The sequence below is a fragment of the Perognathus longimembris genome, chromosome 14 (assembly GCF_023159225.1).
Source record: "Perognathus longimembris pacificus isolate PPM17 chromosome 14, ASM2315922v1, whole genome shotgun sequence".
Classification (NCBI taxonomy): Eukaryota; Metazoa; Chordata; class Mammalia; order Rodentia; family Heteromyidae; genus Perognathus; species Perognathus longimembris.
Genome location: NC_063174.1, coordinates 23,155,750 through 23,176,665, shown reverse-complemented (window position 1 = coordinate 23,176,665; position 20,916 = coordinate 23,155,750). Strand labels below are relative to the sequence as shown.

At 39.3% G+C, this 20,916-nt stretch overlaps 2 protein-coding genes across 5 annotated transcripts in view; one reads left to right on the top strand and one right to left on the bottom strand.

The window, feature by feature from the left end:
• The first annotated feature begins 1,086 nt into the window (after nucleotides 1-1,086).
• On the top strand, nucleotides 1,087-16,268 carry Gnpnat1 (glucosamine-phosphate N-acetyltransferase 1). Of its 4 annotated transcripts, XM_048362993.1 has the most exons (7): nucleotides 1,087-1,270; nucleotides 4,653-4,714; nucleotides 8,680-8,847; nucleotides 11,463-11,525; nucleotides 12,278-12,405; nucleotides 13,173-13,234; nucleotides 15,063-15,529. In XM_048362993.1, exons 3-7 carry the CDS (start codon nucleotides 8,694-8,696, stop codon nucleotides 15,208-15,210), a joined length of 555 nt encoding a protein of 184 aa, XP_048218950.1. In that variant the 5' UTR covers nucleotides 1,087-1,270; nucleotides 4,653-4,714; nucleotides 8,680-8,693; the 3' UTR covers nucleotides 15,211-15,529. The 4 variants fall into 4 exon arrangements, with proteins under 4 accessions (XP_048218950.1, XP_048218949.1, XP_048218948.1 ...); XM_048362992.1 differs by lacking the exon at nucleotides 4,653-4,714 and having other exon boundaries at nucleotides 1,089-1,270; XM_048362990.1 differs by lacking the exons at nucleotides 1,087-1,270; nucleotides 4,653-4,714 and adding an exon at nucleotides 1,350-1,727.
• An 819-nt stretch (nucleotides 16,269-17,087) lies between these two features.
• The window catches only part of Styx (serine/threonine/tyrosine interacting protein), a 28,320-nt gene continuing 24,491 nt past the window's right edge, over nucleotides 17,088-20,916 (bottom strand). The window contains exon 11 of the mRNA XM_048362988.1: nucleotides 17,088-20,633. Coding sequence (XP_048218945.1) covers nucleotides 20,560-20,633 — 74 coding nt within the window. The 3' untranslated portion in view covers nucleotides 17,088-20,559. The remainder of the gene's footprint in view (nucleotides 20,634-20,916) is intronic.

Genomic DNA, 20,916 nt, shown 5'->3' with positions numbered 1-20,916 from the left:
CTGTTGTAATTTTAGTAAGAGGAGCTACTACTATGTGGCTGTAAATTACTTAAGGTCTCAGAACCTCTGCTTCTCTATCTGTAAAATGTGGATAATGCTACTTATGTAAGATACTTTGGAAATGAGACCTCAGACAAAAGTCATCTTTCTTTTCCTAACCAAGGTTTTCCAATCTCGGCAACTGACATTTCAGCCCTGTTGCAGGGGGTTGTTGGCCTGTAAATTCCAAGCCGTGTAGCAGCCTGTGAAGTCCACCTGCAGAGTCCAGTGCCCTTCCCACCCAGAACCTCTCCTACCCAGGTGTGAGGTTGAGCATGCTCCCAACATTGCCCACATCTCCGTGGAAGGCAAACCACTGCAGTTGAGACCCACTGTTGCAACCCCACGCCCATCCTGTAAGCATCCCTGGGAACACCGCGGTTCCAAGTCACAGCTTCAAGAGGAAGGGAATATGACTCAGGAATCTGCGAGTGAAAGGTGTGAGCTGCCAGTGAGTAACACAATCCTAACGGATGGGCTGCGTGGGGAGGAAAGGGACCACAAGGGACAAATGAAGAGGGCGAGCCCTTGCTACACAGCCGATTTCTAGTGCTTTCAAACATAACACACGCCTCCAGGTAGACAGCAAGAGACTGGGAGGCTCACCTGGAGGGCAGGTTTAGTTTTTGTTGCCAGATCTGGGGTTTGAACTCAGGGCCTGAGCACAGTGCTGGCTTCTTTTTGCTCAAAACTAGCACTCTGCCAGCGCCACTTCCGGCTTTTTCTATATATGTGGTGCTGAGGAATCGAACCCAGGGCTTCACATGTACGAGGCGAGCTCTTTATCACTAGGCCATATTCCCAAGGGCAGGTTTTTAGTCCGGGTGCGGGATAGAAGCACGAGGCCCCGCCTCTAAGCCATAGCCCCGCCCCTAAGCCATAGCCCCGCCCCAGACCCCAGTGCCGCGCAGTAGCCCCGCCCCTCACGCTGAGCAGTCCAGTATCTCCGCCTGTAGCCCCGCCCATCAGCCCCGAGCTCCGCCCCTCGACCTCTAGCCCCTCCCGGCCACGCGTCCTCTACGACGTCCGCCTGCGCGCCCTGCGTGCGGGGCAGGGGCGGGGCGGAGGCGTGGGCTCTGCCACGTCTGGGTACCGGTTCCCGGCTGTGGTGTGGGTGGAGGTGGAGCTGGTGCTGCTGCCGGATCCAGATCCGGATCGAGTGCGGAGGAAACCGGCAAGGGAGAGTCCGACGCGCCTGGAGGGGAGCGCCGACTGCTGAGCCCAGCGGCGGGTGAGGACCGGGCCGGGGCTGGGAAGCGGGAGCGGGCCGTGCTCTCGGGGCCTGGCGGGGCTTCCTCGAGGGGTTTACCGAACGCCACGGCGGGCCAGGCCCCGGCTGGGCAGTCTCGGGGGGCATGGAGTGGAGACCGGGCTCCGGGGAAGCGGCGCGGAGTCGCGTCTGAGCGCGGCAGGGTCCGGGCGGGAGCTCAGCCCGCGCGGCCCGGCCCGGCTGTTGGCGGGCTCGGCCGCCTTCGCGCGGAGCCTCTCCAAGTACGGGCAGCGGAGCACCCGCGGCCGCAGTCCGCGATGGGGCCTTCCGCGGAGAGGGGCGTCCTTTGTCTTCTCTCCCGGCCTCTACCCTGGCGACCCCGGCGGTCTGGTTCCTGCCGTAGGCGCTGACGCTATGGAAGCCCAGCGCTTGAGGAATTCTCGAATAAAACCGAGCAGACCACTGTGGGATGCGTCTGGTGAGGACAGTCACGGAGACGAGAATGCATCTCGGAAATCATTTGGATGTTTTATGGTCCCGATAGGGAGACAGCGCTACCTGTTAGATACCTCGGGCTGACTCCGGCTTGGCGCCCGCGGAGCTCTGGACGGGAAAGTAGTGGAGTCCACCGCCAAGTTCACTCACTGAGAATTACCCCGAGGCAAGTCCCAGAAAGTCCCCTGCGCCTCCCTCCGCCAGGGGAATGGGGGGAGTGCCAAGAGGGTAAAGATCAAGGATACCATCAAAAACATCTGTTGGAAATTTCATCAGATGAAATATTCTTTAGGTCCAAAGATTTAAATTGTTAAATGGATATAGACAGGTCCTCGCCTTCCCCACCCACCATGCACCGAAGATGCCCCTGAAGCAATGTCTACAATTAATCAACCGTTTATCTAATGACAGTTTACATTTAGATTTGGGTTTTCTAGATTTCTGCATCAACTGTACGTTGTGTGTGTGTGTGTGTGTGTGCGCGCGCCGGTTCTGGAGCTTGAACTCAGGGCCTGGGCACTGTTCTTAAATTTTTACGCCCAAGGCTAGTGGCTCTACCGCTTTTGGCCACAGCTCCATTTCTGGCTTTTTGGTAGTTAATTGGAGCTAAGTGTCTCGGGGACTTTCCTGCCCAGGCTGGTTAAGAACAGTATTCCTCAAATCTCAGCCTCCTAAGTAGCTAGGATTATAGGCCTGAGGCACTGGTACCTGGTTTTCAAATCTCTGGTGTCTACAAATGTTGCTTTCCGTTTTTTTGTTTTTTGTTGTTTTTTCCTAGCACCTTCTTAGTTGCATCTATCTGATAGAGGCTGAAAAATGAAATTTCTTAAATTGTGTCTAAGAATTATTAGTGTAGCCGGGAGCCAGTGGCTCATGCCTGTAATCCTAGCTACTAAGGAGGCGGAGATCCGAGGATCAGGGTTCAAAACCAGCCTGGGCAGGAAAGTCCAGAAGGCTCATCTCCAATTAATCACCAGAAAACCGGACGTAGCACTGCAGCGCTCGTGGTAGAGCGCTAGCATTGAGTTGAAGAGCCCAGGGACAGTGACCAGGCCCTGACTGAGTTCAAGCCCCACAAGCAACCAAAAAATAAATAAAATAAAAATTATCAGTCAAATGAAGGCCTATTGTCCAATATTAGTGTTTGTATACTAGGCTTGGCGTATGGTTTTTGTGATCCACTGTGACAGTGTGGAAATCTCTTGATTTTCTGAAATGTGACCTGTACCTAAGTTTTCCAGTAATGGTTATCCATTTGCTAGGCCAGAGCTAGGAAATATATTGGCCTTGGAAATGCACATTTAGTAGTGAAAGGAACCATTCTTGGGGGGTTTGGGGAAGAGTAGTGTTTCCCTTTTATTTTCTTTAAGACAAAAGGATAAAACAAACAAACAAAAAAAAACATTAGATCATATAACCAAACTTTAAGTACAAGAGTGGTGACCATCAAAACTTTTTTTGATCTCTACATGTCTAGTACATTTTCTATGATTTTGTTTTTCTGTGTAAGTGTGGCTATGAACTCAAGATCTTGCCCCTTCATTAGTGCTGGAATTACAGGTGTGTCTTATGATTAGGGGTTGTTTTTTTGTGTGTGTCATGGAGTTTGGATTTTGGGCCTGGACGCTGTCCCTTAGCTCCTCAGCACTCTACTACTTTGAGCCACAGCGCCACTTCCAGTTTTTGGTGCTTAATTAGAAATAAATCTCATGGACTTTACGGCCTGGGCAGGCTTTGAACCCTGATCCTTGGATCTCAGCCTCCCGAGTAGCTAGGATTTACAAGCATGAGCCACCTGGATCAGACAGATGGGTTTTTTTTTAAAATTGATATCAGTTACTTGTACGTAGGAGTTTAACAAGTCCATTTATGTATACAATACTTTTATCACTCCTCTGCTATTTATGATTAGGTTTTTGATAAGGTTTGAGTCCTATCAACCACAAATGACATCTTCACAGCGTCATGACTGAGTTAGGGCTATTCACCTTTTGTTTTACTGGCAGTTCTTTGATCTTTTACCTTTAGCAGAATCATTCATCATGGCTACAGTGGAGATGTTTTCATCTGTTTCTTTAGCAGCTAGTGATAGAAACATATAAAAATCAGTTGGGGGGGGAATGATTAACTTTTTTTTTTTAGCCAGTCCTCGGCCTTGAACTCAGGGCCTGAGCACTGTCCCTGGCTTCTTGTTGCTCAAGGCTAGCACTCTACCACTTGAGCCACAGCGCCACTTCTGGCCATTTTCTATATATGGTGTGCTGAGGAATTGAACCCAGAGCTTCATGTATATGAGGCAAGCACTCTTGCCACTAGGCCATATTCCCAGCCCCAATGATTAACTCTTGTTACTGGAAAGTTGTGGTAGAAAGTTGTCATTTGTTTACAATTCTCTTGTGTCTATAGGTACTATGCTTCCCTACCCACTAACCCTGGTCAAGGTGGGCCAGCCGGCCAGTAGAATGTGGGCAGAAGTGATACTGTGCTGGTTTTAAGTAGAGGCTTTTTAGAGTTGCTTTTTTCTCACTGCCACTCGAGCGTCTGACCTTTCCTGTGAGAATGGCTGTGTCTTGGGGATTCCTGTCTCCCTCAGCATGACTCGTTTACTAGACACAGTGAGGATACAGATAGAGGACACAGCTCATGCCCTCTGTGGAGCCTCCACACAACGTGGATGTTTCTGGGACTTCTTAAGATTGTTTTAAACACCATAATAACCATTGGCACTTAGCTTCAAACTAGGCAGTTTTATTTAGTGAAGCTGCTAGTTTCGTAGTACTTGAGCATCTCAATATACACTTCATGATGTATATTTGTTTTGTAAATCAAATAACATTCCCTATTTTGTTCTTTCCTAAAATCCTTTGGGAATTTGGTATCTAATCATCTCTTGCTTTTTCTTTGCCAGCATATTGGTTAAGCACCGGAAGAAATTTCCTATTTGAAGACGTGAGATAAAGTGATCCTTAAGTATGTTTTTTTTAATAGCTCATACAACTTTTAAACATCTTTCTTTTTTTAGACAAGGCCTTGTTATGTCGCTCACACGTAACCCTGGCTTGCCACAACTCTGATGCTCTGATCTGCGCCTCAGCCTGCTGGGTGCTGAGTGCAGGTATAACGTATGCCTGCTGGTTGGTTATACTGGACGGTAATTTCTCTCCAGAATGGTTTTTCCTCATCTTAAATTTTCATTTCCGAAGCACAGTTCCAAGTGTCCCTCTGGTTAAATTTTAAACTCGTACACAATAAAATGGAGATTATCTGTATAAGCTCAGAGTCTGAAGTCATTCTGCTTGGAAGGACTAGCTGTGTAATTTGTGGTAGCATGCAAAATGACACCATAGAACTCTTTGTTAAAAAGTAATATTTACTGGTAAAAATTAAAGCTTTTATAATCCTAATTCTTTCCCCTTCTTGCTCACAGGAATACCTAACTCTATTTTATGTATTTTCCAAGCTACATTTTATTATTTATTTTTCCAGTCCTTGGGCTTGGACTTAGGGCCAGCACTGCCCCTGGCTTCTTACTGGTCAAGGCCAGCACTCTAGCTCTCAAGCTATAGCGCCACTTCTGGCTTTTTCTATATATGTGGTGCTGGGGAATCGAACCCAGGGCTTCATGTATGTGAGGTGAGCACTCTTGCCACTGGGCCATATTCCCAGCCCCCAGGCTACATTTTATTGAAAACGTTATGGAAAGTAAAATCTAGTTATCTTCTTTTTTTCAGTACTGGGAATTGAACTCAGGGCCTCAGGCTTACAAGGCAGGTGCTATACCACTTGAGCCACCCCTCCAACTCCTATTTTTGGTTTTGCTTTTATTAATTTTGAGGATGGGTCTCCTAACCTGGGCTGTCCAGGGCTATGACACCTCCCCCCTGCTGTGTTACTGCTCAGGTTGCTGTATGCACCACTGTACTCCCTAACGGAGATGGAGTCTCTTACACTTTGTATGGTCTTGATCTCCACCTCCCAAGTAGTGGATTACAGGCTTGAGCCACCACACCTGGCTCTAATTGACTTGAAAGTTTGTTAATGTTCACCTATTTCCTTTTGGGCTTTCTTTATATTTCATGCTTACTACAAAACACATCATCAAAATGTTTAGGATGCTGCCTTGAGGAACTTAAAATTTTAGTATTTTCTTGCTTAGCATCTAATTGTTCTGATTTTACTTTATTGGTAAGTACTGTTTAATTTGCATGCCTGGAAAATGTTATCCATATTTCATGTGGGATTACACACAGAACCTCAGGGGTCCAATTATCAGGAAGGAACACTGGAATGCATGCCCTAAAATCAACTTAGTGTTTAGTGAACTACACTTGTACTCTTTCCTGTCTTAAGAATGGTAACTTTCATCATTTTCTTTTCATGGCACTGGGGCCTGAACTCCGAGCTAGGCAGGCACTCTAGACCTGAGCCACACCACCAGGCGTTTTACCCACTTGTTCTTTTTAAGCTAAGGTCTCCATTTTTGCCCAGATGGAAATCCTCTTATACTTTCTGCAGTAGCTGGTATTACAGGCATTCTTCACCATGCCTAGCTTCTTCCATTCAGATGGAGTTTAGCAACCTTTTATGTCTCTGCTGGCCTGGAACCCTCCCTCCCCACCCCCACCCCCCAATCTCAAGCCTCTCTCCTCAGCTGTGAGGAGTCTCAAACTTTTTGCCCAGGCTGTCCTTGAACTTTGGTCTTCCCAATCTCAACTTTAGGATTATAGGTGTGAGCCACTAGGCCTGGCTTGTCATTATTTAATAGTCACTGTGCTTAGCACACTGCCTTATTCATAAAGGTGAAAACTAGTAAGGATTTATACAACAAATTTAAACTAGATCATGTTGAGTATTTGCAGTGTGTGTGCCAGCCACTTTGTGCTAGACAGAATTCTTTTTACCTTCAAATAGTTTCATGTCTATTTTACAAATGAGGAACTTGTCTAAGAACTTAAATACTTTGGCCAAGCACAATTGGCATTTGAGTAACAGGACTCCAAAGGCTCATGTTATTTCCATTCAAGAGTTTAAATTCATTCAGTTTTGTTGCCTTGGGCAAGTTACTGTCAGAAACCTTTGCTTTCTCATCTGTTAAAAACAGACACCATAATTACCTGTAGGATCACTGAAGTAAAAAGGAATCTGGCATATATTAGGGTTAGGTGGCTCATTCCTGTAAGCCTAGTTACTGGAGCTGGAGGCTCTGATAAGGATTTCAGTTTTTGGCCAGCCCAAGCAAAAGGTCTGTGAGACCCTAGACACCAATAAAAAGCTGGGTGTAGTAGTATGTACCTATAATCGGAGCTACATGGAAGTATGAATCATAGGAGGGTTGTAGTCCAGGCTGGCTGGGGAAAAAGACCCTATTTGAAAAATGAGATCCAAGTGGCTGGGGGCATGCCTCAACTTGTAAAACACCTGTCAAGCACAGAGTCTCAAGTGTGAACTCGCTACAAACAAAAAGAAAAATGATACTACTCCACACTGCTTTCCCAAAGGCTATACACTTCTGCATCCTTACTGCTGTAGTTATGCAGGTAGAAACGGAAACCACCTTTAAGGAAAAGTTAAGAATACTCAAAACATTGTGAATTATAAAACAGAAACACTTGGGATGTAGGTTATTGGAAAAATTATCTTTAAAATATATTTTTAAAGTTGCTCTGTCTATAAATCTCCTTGGGTATAGGAAAAGAAGTGGAAGCCAGGGGTTGTTGTAGTCTCCTAATAGTTATAGGAAGACTCTGCTTTTCTTTTCTTTTTTTTTTTTTTAACAAGCTTTGTGCTTCTGAGTGCTTTGTAAGACTTTCTGCCCTCCTGTTCTTACGCTTGTTATTCAGTCTCAGTTTTATTAGATTACTAGTGAGAACTTTTCCTACTCTGTCTGAGGAAAGCACAAATGGTCATTTTTTCATTATCATGAAGCATTACTTTTGTGTGTTGTGTATGTGTGTGGTAATGGAATTTGCCTGTTCACTTGTTGAGCTAGCACCTTAACATTGAGTCACACCTTCATGTCTTTTGCTGCTTAGCTGGAGATGGAGTCTTAGGCCTTTTTGACCCAGCTTAGCAGTACACTCTGACCCTCCAAATCTTAGTTTTTGTTTTTTGCCAGTCCTGGGGCTTGAACTCAGGGCCTGAGCACTATTGGTCCCTGGCTTCTTTTGCTCAAGGCTAGTGCTCTACCACTTGAGCCACAGCGCCACTTTTGGTTTTTTCTATATATGTGGTGCTGAGGAACCAAACCCAGGGCTTTATGTATATGAGGCAAGCACTCTACCTACCCTATCTAGGCCATATTCCCAGCCCCTAAATGTCAGTCTTTTGAGTAGCTCTGATTGTAAGCTGAGCCACTGTTGTCCAACTAAACATTAGCTATCCTTTCTTAAACTGTCTATATACAGCTGACAATTACATTGCAAATTTTGTTTAAAATGTTGATAACAAAAAGCAACAGTACATCTGTTGTAGCAACAAGGCCATACAGAATTGTGACTACACAGAATAGTCAAGTAATTTGAGTAGCTCATCAATTACCTTCTATTCACGGTTCATGTTAAAACATGCTACATACTCAGTTTTTAGTGACAAGGTTAACAAATGATTTATAAATCCAATAATAAAACACAAGAATATAATCTAAAAACTTTTAACAGCCCATAAAATGTCAGTGTAAAACTTAGAACCCACAAGTAAAAAAATACCATGAAAAGACCTACTAGAAAATAGGATTATTTTAAGGTTGAATAATCCATTTTCTATCTGAGTAAGCTCGTCTTTTCTATCAGTGGTTGTGGAACTAGACTATGGATAGGTTAAAGTAAAATAGCCTGTATAATTCTTACCAGTCATTTAAATGAAGAAATTCTCTATCAAGCATCATGATTTTTCTTTATTAAATATATAATGCTTTAATATTTAAAATCTTACTGTAGGTCTTACTGGAAAGATGAAACCTGATGACACTCCTATGTTTGACCCAAGTCTACTCAAAGAAGTGGACTGGAGTCAGAACACAGCTACATTTTCTCCAGCTATTTCCCCAACACACCCTGGAGAAGGTCTGGTTTTGAGGCCTCTTTGTACTGCCGACTTAAACAGAGGTATGGATACATTTACAGGATTTTATTTATATGTATTCATTTGTCAAGTTAAAACTTTTGGACTACTTTTTATACTGTTTAAAAAATGAGTGGGATAGCCAGGTGCAGGTGGCTCATGACTGTAATCCTAGCTACTCAGGAGGCTGAGATCTGAAGGTTGAAGTTCAAAGCCAGTCCAGGATTTCAAACTCTTATCTCCAGTTAACCAGAAAATGGGAAGTGGCACTGTGGCTCAAAGGGGTAGAGCACTGGCCTTAAGCAGAAGAGTCAGGGACTGTGCCTAGGCCCAGAGTTCTAGTCCTAAGACTAACAAAAACAATAAACAAAAATGACTAGGATACTTAATTCCAATGAATCTATATGTATGGCTACCACTGTACAGGGAAATATCTGGCCAACAGGCTAAATGAAACCCTGAAATCATTTGGAACATGACCAGACAGATGCATATGCTTCTTGAATGCTGCAAGAAATTAAAGTGTGTGCATACATATAAATCTGATATATATGCATGCATATGTACCTATTTGTACTTTATTAATCTGCTATTAGTTATTACGTGTTATGTAAATGTAGATTTTTATAAATATCTAAATGACCCTTAGCAGGAAAGTTTCTTCACCCTGAGAATATTCACAGAACTTTAACAGTGCTCCTTAAAAAGGATATTTTTGATAAGCAAAAGGGAAGTTGTCATTTAGAATATATAAGGAAGTCTTCAAGAAACTTGGAAATGAGGGTAGAAATACTTTTTTCTTGGATAAGTTTATAGAATTTTATTTATATGTATTAACATCTAAATTTCCAAATAATTCCGTTAAACTTTAGTAATTAAAAGTTAACATTTTCCTGGGTACCAGTGGCTCATGCCTGCAATCTTAGCTACTCAGGAGATCTGAGGAGCACAATTTGAAGCCAGTCCAGGCTCTGAATTTAAGCCCCAGGACCTGCCCTGTCCCCACTCTTCCTGTCAACATTTACTCCTGTTTCTTTTTGGGTACAAATATAAAGAAACTAATTTTGGTCAGATTAATTATTGAGTATAAAAGACTCAAAAGTTGTAAATTTGCTTTTCATATTAACAATGAAATTAAGAATTTTAAAACTGTAGTCTTAACGTATATTATCAATACTTTATTTTTACAAATATATTTTGTCATACTAGGAATTTCTGCTTTAAACCAAATCACATATTTGGGGAAAACTGGCACACAAACTACATTGAACTATAATTAACTGTAATGAACTATATAATTACTGGATTTTAAAGGAAGCACTATTCCACAATTTTTGTTCAGGCAAAAATCACTGGTGAATGTAATATGGAGGTCAGATCTGGCCAGCACCATCACTGGCTGTTGAGGGGTGTCAGAATGACTCCCTCTCAAATTAAAGAGAGCAGAAGCCGACTCCATTTTCACTAAGATCTCCCTTGCTCTATCCAGGGAAGTTCCCCTTCACTGTGATAAGATTGTGTAAATTGTTTGACCACCTGAGGTGTGGAAGGTTCAAGGAAGTTCAAGGTTAAACCTGTGCCCTCCCATGAGTAGGTGTTTCCACTTGCATTATGTGAGCCCCACCAAATACATGGTAACAATTCTAACTAGAATGATAGGTTGGTTCAAGCAGATACTATGAGAGACTATAACTCCATTGGCACCTGCATGTGACCTAGCATGCTCTGTAAGTGTTGTAACACACCTGCGTGTGGCAGGTTTGACTATGTGATGTTTGCCTTTTATAACCAGGCCAGGGCTGCGACCCTGGCCAGTCGGTTCGCTTTTTACTTCCCCAATAAATCCATCCTTTTATCATCTTTTTGCTGGAGACTGAATGGTGGACTCTAGGAAGAACCAGGAATCCCCTCCCTTTGGAGGGGTGGGGGGTGACTTCATTACGGTGAAACCTATCATTCTTTGTTATATTATAGAAAGAACAACAGGTTCACTTAATTTTCTTAAAACTACAATAATTGAAAGATCACTAGGAGCCAACCAATGACTAATGCCTGTAACCCTAGCTACTCAGGATGAGATCTGAGGATGGAGGTTTGGAGCCAGCCAGGGCAGACAAATTCTTGAGACTTTTATCTCCAGTTGATTACCAAAAAGCCAGAAGTGGAGGTTTATCTTTTGTAGTAGAGTGCTAGCCTCCAGCAATAAAGACTAAAACAACAAAATGTGGGAGTTGGAAATCATTAGCTCTTGTGTAATCATAGCTACTCCTTAGGCTGAGATCTGAGGACTGTGGTTCAAAGCCAGCCTGAGCTGAAGTCCGTGACACTTTTTATCTCCAATTAACCACCCAAAAGCCAGAAATGGAGCTGCACACGGCTAGGAATTTTTTTTTTTTTTTTGCCAGTTCTGGGGCTTAAACTCAGGGCCTGAGCACTGTCCCTGGCTTCTTTTTGCTCAAGGCTAGCACTTTGCCACTTGAGCCTCAGCACCACTTCTGGCTTTTTCTATATGTGGTGCTGAGGAATTGAACCCAGGGCTTCATGTATGCGGGGCGTGCACTCTGCTAGGCCATATTAGCCTGCCCAGGGAAATTTTTTGAAGAAATAATTCCCTATATCCCACCTGGATATTTCTTTTCATACTGTTTTCTGAAACTAGGTTTTTTTAAAGTACTGGGCCAGCTGACAGAGACTGGAGTTGTCAACCCTGAGCAGTTTATGAGTAAGTACTATATGGCTTTTTAAAAAAATGGAAATAAAAAACAAACAATTTGAGTTTTGATACCTGCTTTTGTTTGTTCATATAGCTGGAATTTATCAACAGATTAGTCACTTTCTCATGTAAGTGGGTAATATAGGTAAACTGCTTTTCCAATATAGCTGGAATTTGTTTTGTTTTACAAAAGTAACCTTTTTTTAGCTGGGCTCTGGTAGCTCATGCCTGTAATCCTAGCTACTCAGGAGGCTGTTATTTGGTGGTTCGAAGCCAACCTCCACAGGAAAGTCCTTGAGACTCTTCAATTAACCACCAGAAAATTGGAAGTGGCACTGGCCCAAAGTAGTAGAGCACTGTCCTTGAGTGAAAAAGCTCAGGATGGTACCCAGGCCCTGAGTACAAGTCCTACAACCAACAACAAAAAAGGAAAACAAAACTTTCGTCAAAACATTTTGAAACCAAGATTACAAATTACAGGTTATAACCACTGCTTGTTAAAATTTGAAGGTTTTTTTCTGAGTTTTGTTGAGTTAAAAAGGTTAAAAAAATAGGCAGTATAAGTAACGAAGATATTGTAAAATAGCTGGATCGGGGGATGGAGGCGTGATGCAGTTGGTAAGAGTGCTGGTGAGGGGGCAAAAGTGGCAGTCATGGTTTTGGGCCGAGAAAAAAGAAAAATAGCCGGATCAGTCTTATTTTACTAGCACATTAATGTAAAGGTACAAACGTAGTCTAATCAATACTGGTCATTTCCACAGAATCTTTTGAGCATATGAGGAAATCTGGGGACTATTATGTTACAGTTGTAGAAGATGTGACCCTAGGACAGATTGTTGCTACTGCAACTCTGATAATAGAACATAAATTCATCCATTCCTGTGCTAAGGTATGTCTCTCATTAATGCTCCTCAGTAAAGTAGGCAAGTGTTTTAAGTTATTTGCTAATCTTCTTCTGTAATAGATTTGGTATAGCCATAGGGGAAAAAAGCCCTGCACAGTAGCTGGTTTTTCTAACCAAGAATCATGGAATTCAGGAGTATGTTTGACTCAATGTTTTTTGATTTTTTTTCAAAGACAACATCAGTTTTTAGGTGGCAAAGCTTGTAGAACATTATCTGTTCCAGTTTGTACATTTCTGGTATGTAAGTTACAGTGCCTTTTCTCACATGAGCTCATATCCAAGAATAAAACCAAAGTGGGAGACACTAAATGACAGAGTAAAAGATAGGAATACTTAGTGGAATACTTAGTGTATTCTGTAATTTATGTATTTAGGAGGCTTGACTTTTGGTATTGGGGATTAAATTCAGGTGCATGCTACGCAAGTACTCTACCACTCGAGCCACATGCAAGCCTGAGCTTCTATGCCAAGCAATCTTCTCTACTTCCTGTGAGTGGGATTACTGGCATGCCTACCAGCGGAGTTTCTATGCTAGAAACAGGAAATTTTACTTGGAGGTCTGTAATAAATTGCTGTTAAGCAAGGATTAGAATGATGGTTATGTTGTTTATGAGAAAATTACACTTTGGTGATAAGAATTCTGAGAAATGATTGTCTCTATGATAGTTAGAAATTCTATTGATAATGACTTGTTGGTTTAGTTTTAAACAAGTTTTAATATTCAATTCTTTGAATATATTAAATATTTTCAGAGAGGAAGAGTGGAAGACGTTGTTGTTAGTGATGAATGCAGAGGAAAACAGCTTGGCAAATTGTAAGTAAGTAGAAACAAGGTAACCCCGGGCTAATTAGGTACTACTCAATTACATTTTTCTTGCCAATATGAAGCTTTTTTTATCTTGGGATGCTAGGAATTATATCAAGAGCTTTCCTTTTGCAAGGTACCTGCTTTGAGTTATATCCCCAACCCAATATTCTCATCTTAAAATTCGTCCTATTCTGAAGTGCCTCCTGAGCTTCATTGTGAACTCATTCTTTCTATAGCTTAGAACGTCAACAAATATAGCTTCATCTCAGAATCTGAAAACTGAAAGTATATGCATTCCCAAGAATAACATCGTGAAGTCAACTTTTAGAAGTAGTGTTCCCTTATTAATAGGAAACAATGAGCAAGTCAGATGATGTGCCTAAGGAAATGTTTAACTGTTATTAAACATTATTGACTATTTTATAAGAATTTTATTATCATTTTTGAATTTTAAGGAGTCCACTTAGTAAACATTAAGCATGAGCCATGCACCTATACGAATCTAGGTATTTGGTCAACCAAATAGATCAACTTCTATGTAGTGTTGCAGTCCGTTTAACAGGCCTTAACTTTTTGAATCAAGGTTTCCTAGTGGTTCAGGCCTGTAATCCTAGCTACTAAGTAGGCTAAGACTCTGAGGTTTGTGGTTCAAAATCATCCTGGGCAAGAGTCTTTGAGACTGTATCTCGAATTAACCACCAGAAAAGGAAGAGGGTCTTTGGCTCAAAGTGGTAGAAAACTAGTCTTGAGCAAAAAAAGTTCAGGGACAGTGCCCAGACCCTAAGTTTAAGCCCAAAAACTGAAGAAAATAATTTGTCTGTTTAGACATTAGCAAACCCTACAAAAAATGAATACTCCTTGTTTTTTTATCTCTTATGGCAGTTAATTACACTTTTATGATGTTCTGATTCTTTAAGGATTTACAAAGACGTATACTATTTTGCTTTGTGTCCACATCATATTAGACAAATCTTGAGTAACTTGATCTGTATTCTAAAATATTAAATTAGCTTTAAGAATGACTTGAGGCTGGTTGCCTGTGGCTCGCTCACACCTGTAATCCTAGCTACTCAGGAGATCTAAGGACTGCAGTTTAAATCCAGCCTGGACAGGAAAGTCCATGAGACTTTTATCTGCACTGAAGCACCTAAAAAGCCAGAAGTGGAGCTGTGGGTCAAGTGGTAGAGCACTAAACCTTGAGCAAAAAAAGATAAGAGACAGCACCCATGCCCCAAGTTCAAGCCCCAGGACTGGCACCAAAAACAAAACAAAAAGTGACTTAAGAACAAAGCAGGGCTGGGAATATGGTCTAGTGGCGAGAGTGCTTGCCTCGAATACATGAGGCCCTGGGTTCGATTCCTCAGCACCATATATATAGAAAATGGCCAGAAGTGGCCCTGTGGCTCAAGTGCCAGAGTGCTAATCTTGAGCAAAAAGAAGCCAGGGACAGTGCTCAGGCCCTGAGTTCAAGGTCCAGGACTGGCAGAAAAGAAAAAGAACAAAGCTGTTATGTACCCATTTTATGTGAGAATGTAGAGTTGGAACAGACTTAGAACAAAAACAGTGCTGGGAAATGAACCCAAGACCTGTACATGTTGGGCAAGTGCTTTACCATGAGCTATATCCTTGGCTGCTGGAATAAATTATTTTATGAAATAACGTTGGCCATACTTTTACAAAGGATGACAGACTTTTAATGTTAACATAAGTTCTTAGAAAGGACACGTTCTAAAACTATTTCTCATTAAAAAGCTGTTTTATATAACAATTCATATTGTTAAAAATGTTTTGATTAATTTGTTTTATCTCCCTTTACCTTTTTTTGAAATTTCAGATTACTATCAACTCTTACTCTGCTAAGCAAGAAACTGAACTGTTATAAGATTACTCTTGAATGTCTACCACAAAACGTTGGTTTCTATAAAAAGTTTGGGTATACAGTATCTGAAGAAAACTACATGTGTCGGAGGTTCCTAAAGTAAAAATGCTGAAGGCTTTACTCTTTGTAGAGTTACAACATGTTGTTGCTACAACACAGTGACCTCCCTACAGACTGGACTGAAATAAAAAGCATCATTAATACAAGTGTAATGACATTAAAAGATTACTCTGGGCTGGGACATATTGTGAGTTTAGATCACAAATGAATTATTATAAAGGGGGTGATTTTTAACCAAAGGAATATATTTTTAACTTGAATCTTTTCTTGCATTGTATTTTTCTAAAGTTTGGCTTCATTTCCTAGTGGTCAAGTACATTTAGCAAGTTTACATGTCTGCTTTATGTGCTGCTCACTAAAAATAAATACATTTACTAAGGTTGTTTCTTACCATACTCTTAAAATTAGGTGTTGTTTTTTCCAAAGAAATCTGTAGACATTAAGGGTTTACCATGTTACATGAAATGAGATAAACTGGCTATTATAATTATTTATACACTGGAAATTCTTGACCTTAATACTTACTGGGAAGCTTTTAAAATGAAGTAGAAATAGGCGTGGCTCAAGTGGCAGAGTGTCTGCCTAGCAAGCTCAAGGCCCTAAACAAAGTACTGCCAAGAAAAGCAAGCACAAGAAATGAGAATGATCTCATAAAAAAATGTGACTAGATGCTAGGTAGAATAATTTAAATGTTTTACTAAAAACTTATATGGTTCTGTGTAAACAACTGCTTATCTGTCAAATACAATTGTTAAAACTACCCAAGAGCAAATATTACAGGGCATCACTTTTAAACAGTGAATTAACAACTCAGCATATAGATCCTTTCTCACCCCCTGGATATCTGATGTTTTTTCTGGAGTCACATTTTTATGAAATATGAACTATTATAAAATTGAGTGTGGTATTTAGAAATCTGGCACTTTATCTGTAACATCTTTAAAATGTTGATGGAAGCTTTTCTACTTAATGTGATTATTGTGGTAGTATTCTAGTCACTGTCTTGGTTAATTTTATTTATTTTAATGATTATTTTGTCAAAGGATTAATGGTTCTAATCTTTTGCATTCCATGCTAACATTAAACCTGTTTGTATGAATAGAATTCTTTTGCAATCCTGTCTATATTTTCCTTGAGTTTTATACTGATCTCTATTAGGTTAAATCATGATGCATTACGACAGACATATTTTTGTGTTCTTGGTAAAATTATCTTAGAAGGTAAGGAGCACCAATTTCTCATCTTTCTGTTCATACCATTTAAATTGCTATCTTTCCAAAACAGCTGAAATACTCTGACAATTGAGTCATCTACTTACCTAATGACAGCCTATACAGATGGACTGATTTTTTTCTAGTGAAGGTTACTTTTGTCTTTCCAGAAGAAATCCTTTAACTTTAGTAGTGGCATCATTAGTCACTTCTTACATTTGTGCTAGGTGCCAGTGACTCAGGAGGCTAAGATCTAAGAATCATTGTTCGAAGCCAGCCTGGGCAGGAAAGCCCATGAGACTTATCTCCAATCAACTATCCCAACAAAGCTGTGGCTTAAGTGGCAGGGTGCTAGCCTTGAGCAAAAAAAAAAAAAAAAAAAAAAAAGTTCAGGGACTTAGTTCACACTCCAGAGCCATAAATCAAAGCCAAAAAAAGATTGTCACTTCATTAAAACCCTTTTAGTTGGACTGCTAAAATCCTCTCTTAAATCTTTCTTAGGTGAAACAGAATTACACCAATTTTAATTTTTAACAATTCTGTCAGTAAGGAAAACAGTAATCTTGTATTTTGGAGTATAAGCGTAACTGTTTCTTAGAACTGAATATTCATTCACCTTTTTTAGTCTGTAGAAGTAAATTCCAAATTATTTCTGCCCAGAAGATGTAAACAAGTTTTGAGACATAGCAGATGAATGAGCTTTTCAATCTTTTTGAGGTATAATGGCACAACAGTTTTTAATACAACCACCAATCTTCACAAAATAATTTTAATACTTTGTGCCTGGGCTAGCAGCATGTTGCACTGTTACATTCCTATACATACATGAGCATTTTATCAAAGTACAATGTTAAAAGCAGAGTAACGTAAGCAATTGCCTATACAAGGTAAATAGACACACTTTACGTTATTTTCTTCTTGAACCATTTTGCTGCATAGTAAATTGCAATTACATGTCAGTACAATGTTACTGATTTATAGAATACACTTTGAACTGTGAGGTATGGTGACTCCCTGTGAAAGAGAGCTTAACATGTAAACCTGAATATTTTGAGTGGTACATTTTTTTTTTAGCTGCCATGGATGGGAAAGACAAAAAAAAAAAAATCCAGCACTCAATGACCCTAGAAACTAGTTTTCCTAAGTCAATAAAAAATAAAATCTTTAATAAGTCTCAACTACTTCTATCATTTCCTTATTGGATCATTATAAACAAAGACAACTAATATTGAAGTGAAACTATGTTTGTTACAGGTTTATGGTAAACCAGTTATTAAAAAAAATAATAAAACCTGCCAGGTAACTGCTCATTTACTTTACATCAGGTTGAGATCCTGATATATACACACCTCAACTTTACAATTCAAGATTGCCATTAAATACTTCAAAATCACTTGAATTACCATGGTAATAAGACAATTAAGAACCTTATATATGTATTTTTTTCTTTTTACAAAGGACATGCTTAACATTTTCTGATAATTCTTCTAAACTCAGATTAAGCATAAATTTCCTCCAAAATGGATATTTTCTAAAAGTTATGTGGTTAAGAGTTGGTAGCAAAATATATTACACTTAAAAAAAAAACATTTCCACCATACAGTAGATAAAAATAAATGTAAGCAAGTATTGTTTTAAAAAAAAACTCAAGAAATTAACACGAACCAATTATGTGAAATCAGAGGATAAGAATACTGATATTCTAGCTTGAGTATTTTTAATAGTTTTCATACTTTCAAAGTGGACAGTAATGCACTTTTCCTATGTTTTGATGTAATTTCACTCTAAACTGTGCCCAGATTACTATTTAATGTTAAAATTGAGTGATTATTCATACATTATTCAGATCCTCTAGAATATAAATCATGATTGGTTAAGTTTCTCAGGTGGCTATCACAACATAACTGAAAATCACAGACAATGGAACCAAATAGAATAAAAAATAAGAGCTACCAGAAGACCTAGTTGAACAATAAAGATAAACAACCAAACAAAAACAAATTTTAAGTGTTCTTTTATGAAAGAATAGTAAACATTATGTTTTGTCCACATTAACATTGTGCTCAATGGGTGGATGCTAGTCCCTTTATGAGATTGGCAGTCCCTAGTGTTTTAGAGAGCCTGTCTTCAGATACAGGTATTTTGATAAATAGTACTTAGAAAGAGTGGAAAATTACCAGCTAAAAATGATTAACAACAGCTAAAACTGTCATTTTGGTCAGATTACTAGCAAGGATTTGTGTTTTTATGAAACCAATTTTTCAAAACCTCAGATGCCTCATTTTTGAAACATTATTACAATGTTTATGTTAAGCAGAGCATCTGCTAAATGAAGCATCACAGATTATGATTTGATTGCAAGAGAGATGTTTGCTGACCTGTCCAATGTGATACATGTACAGGAAAGCTAAGGTAACCAGTTCTCCACCAAGAAGAAGTTTTGCATACCTAATGCAACCTGACTCCATTATGACTACACCAAATGACCTAATTGTACAATTGTACAATACTGGACCTTAGAGGGATCAAAAATATACTATTCTCAGGGTAGTTAAGAGGAATACAGAAGGGCCAACAGGAATTAACTCTTAACAGAATAACTCTATAATTAATTTTCATTCTATGCTGGATAAAAGATATTTGTATTTTTACATCAAAAGGAGGAACACAAAGCAAGTAACTTAGGTAGTAAGTTACTCTGCATAGTGCCTCTGGGTACGAGGGGAATATCATTCCCATCAGTAAAGCACCTCAAGAGAGGACTGAGAAAAAGTGAGATACAAAGGAGTTTTGTTTGTGCTACCCTAATTCATCAACTACAAAAAGTTAAAAACTTTCTCCCCCTAAAACAGCAAAAATGTTTTCCTTAGAATAACTTTTATACGATATAAATAAAAACAGAGAACTAAAGACCCATAAAGTGACTTTGCTAATGCAAATTACAGGGGGAATTTGGATTAACTCACTGTAAAGAACTGATTAAAATTATTTTTGAAAATACACAAGACTTACAAGTCACTTTCCCCAATAAATGCATCTTCCAAGAAAACCTTGCCAGTCGGAGCTGAAACAACCTCACAAAATCATTAATACAACATAAACCAAATGTCCCATATTTCAAATAATTTAGTAGTGCTTCTTCAAGCCTTACACATTCAGTTTAATTTGTGGTTTAAAAAAATTACAGAAAATATTAAGAATGTTTTACTGTTATACATACTAATTAGAGGTCACATGAGCATTTAATTTTTTTAAATGATGAAAGGCACTTTTTTGGGGGGGGTTTGTTTAGGAAAAAATAGTGCTACATTAGTTTATTATATTCTATTTAGAACCATTTCAGAAAGTTAAAAAGGGTTAGGCAACTCTGAAAAGAATAAATGCAACATTTGGCTTGAAGAAAAAAAGCTAAAAGGGAAGTCATTTGAAAAATCTAACACTATCATTTTTCTGAGCATTGGTATGATAAAAGCAAAACATTTTTTTGATCAATTAAACCTTTTCCCTATAAACAAATTAGGAAGGTAATTAGAATGGAAGCACTAATTAGATTAAGTTATTAAAGTAAGGATAGCTGGCTGTCATGATTTACAGATCAAAAAGGGATCAAAAATTTTAAATACAATGCTAATTAGGTTATTGAATTATACCAAAACATGTGGCAGATTCCTGCAGTTTAATGTTTGTTAGAGGCTTCATCATAAAATTGAACTGTAAAATTATTTTTAAATGTAATATATAGAACACAAAATGAATTTTTAGCAAATGCTAGGAAACTGTTATAAATTACCCAAATTCAAAGCAAATCCCCCTAACTTGCATTTTGTTTAAAGTAGTAACTTTATATCATACAAATAAATTTCAAGTATGAAAAGTGCATTATTGCAATAATACCTCTTTGCGAGTCCAAAATTCTTGGTTTATAATAAAACTGTAAAGTGTTTTTAAAAAAGGAAAACCATCAGTGCTAGCTATTGCAGAAGTCCAGCATCTCAGTGCTATCTATTGCAGAAGTCCAATATCTTCTTAAAACGTTGCTCAACAAGTTGCAGAGAAACATGTCTGGAAGCAACATATAATTGAAAAGAAACTACTTGAGTTTTCCCCATTTTTACATTATTTTTTTCTGGTATTTTCGCCTTTCCCAATAGAAATTACCCTCTCTCCTAATATTCCTTGAGTCAGCCGTTCTGTGCAGTTGCCACTTGCATGTTTCCAAAATCTTCATCTTCTTCATGTGTTCTCTTCAAACTGCCTAGAGTTATTGAGTAAATATAATGTAAAATGAAAATTTATACAAACACAGATTCCATAACCACTAAAACTCTGTTTTTCAAGATGTGATACTATGTATACACATAATAACTTCCATGGTTGAATTTATGGCAAAGCTTTCATGATAGTATACATGTTTCTTCCTGGAAATTAAGTAATGTTTTAGGCATTATAAACAATAATTTAAAAAATAGGGTCAGAATAGAACTTTAGGAAGTTGCCAAACAACATTAGGCTTATTAGGCAACGTAAGATGTGACTTT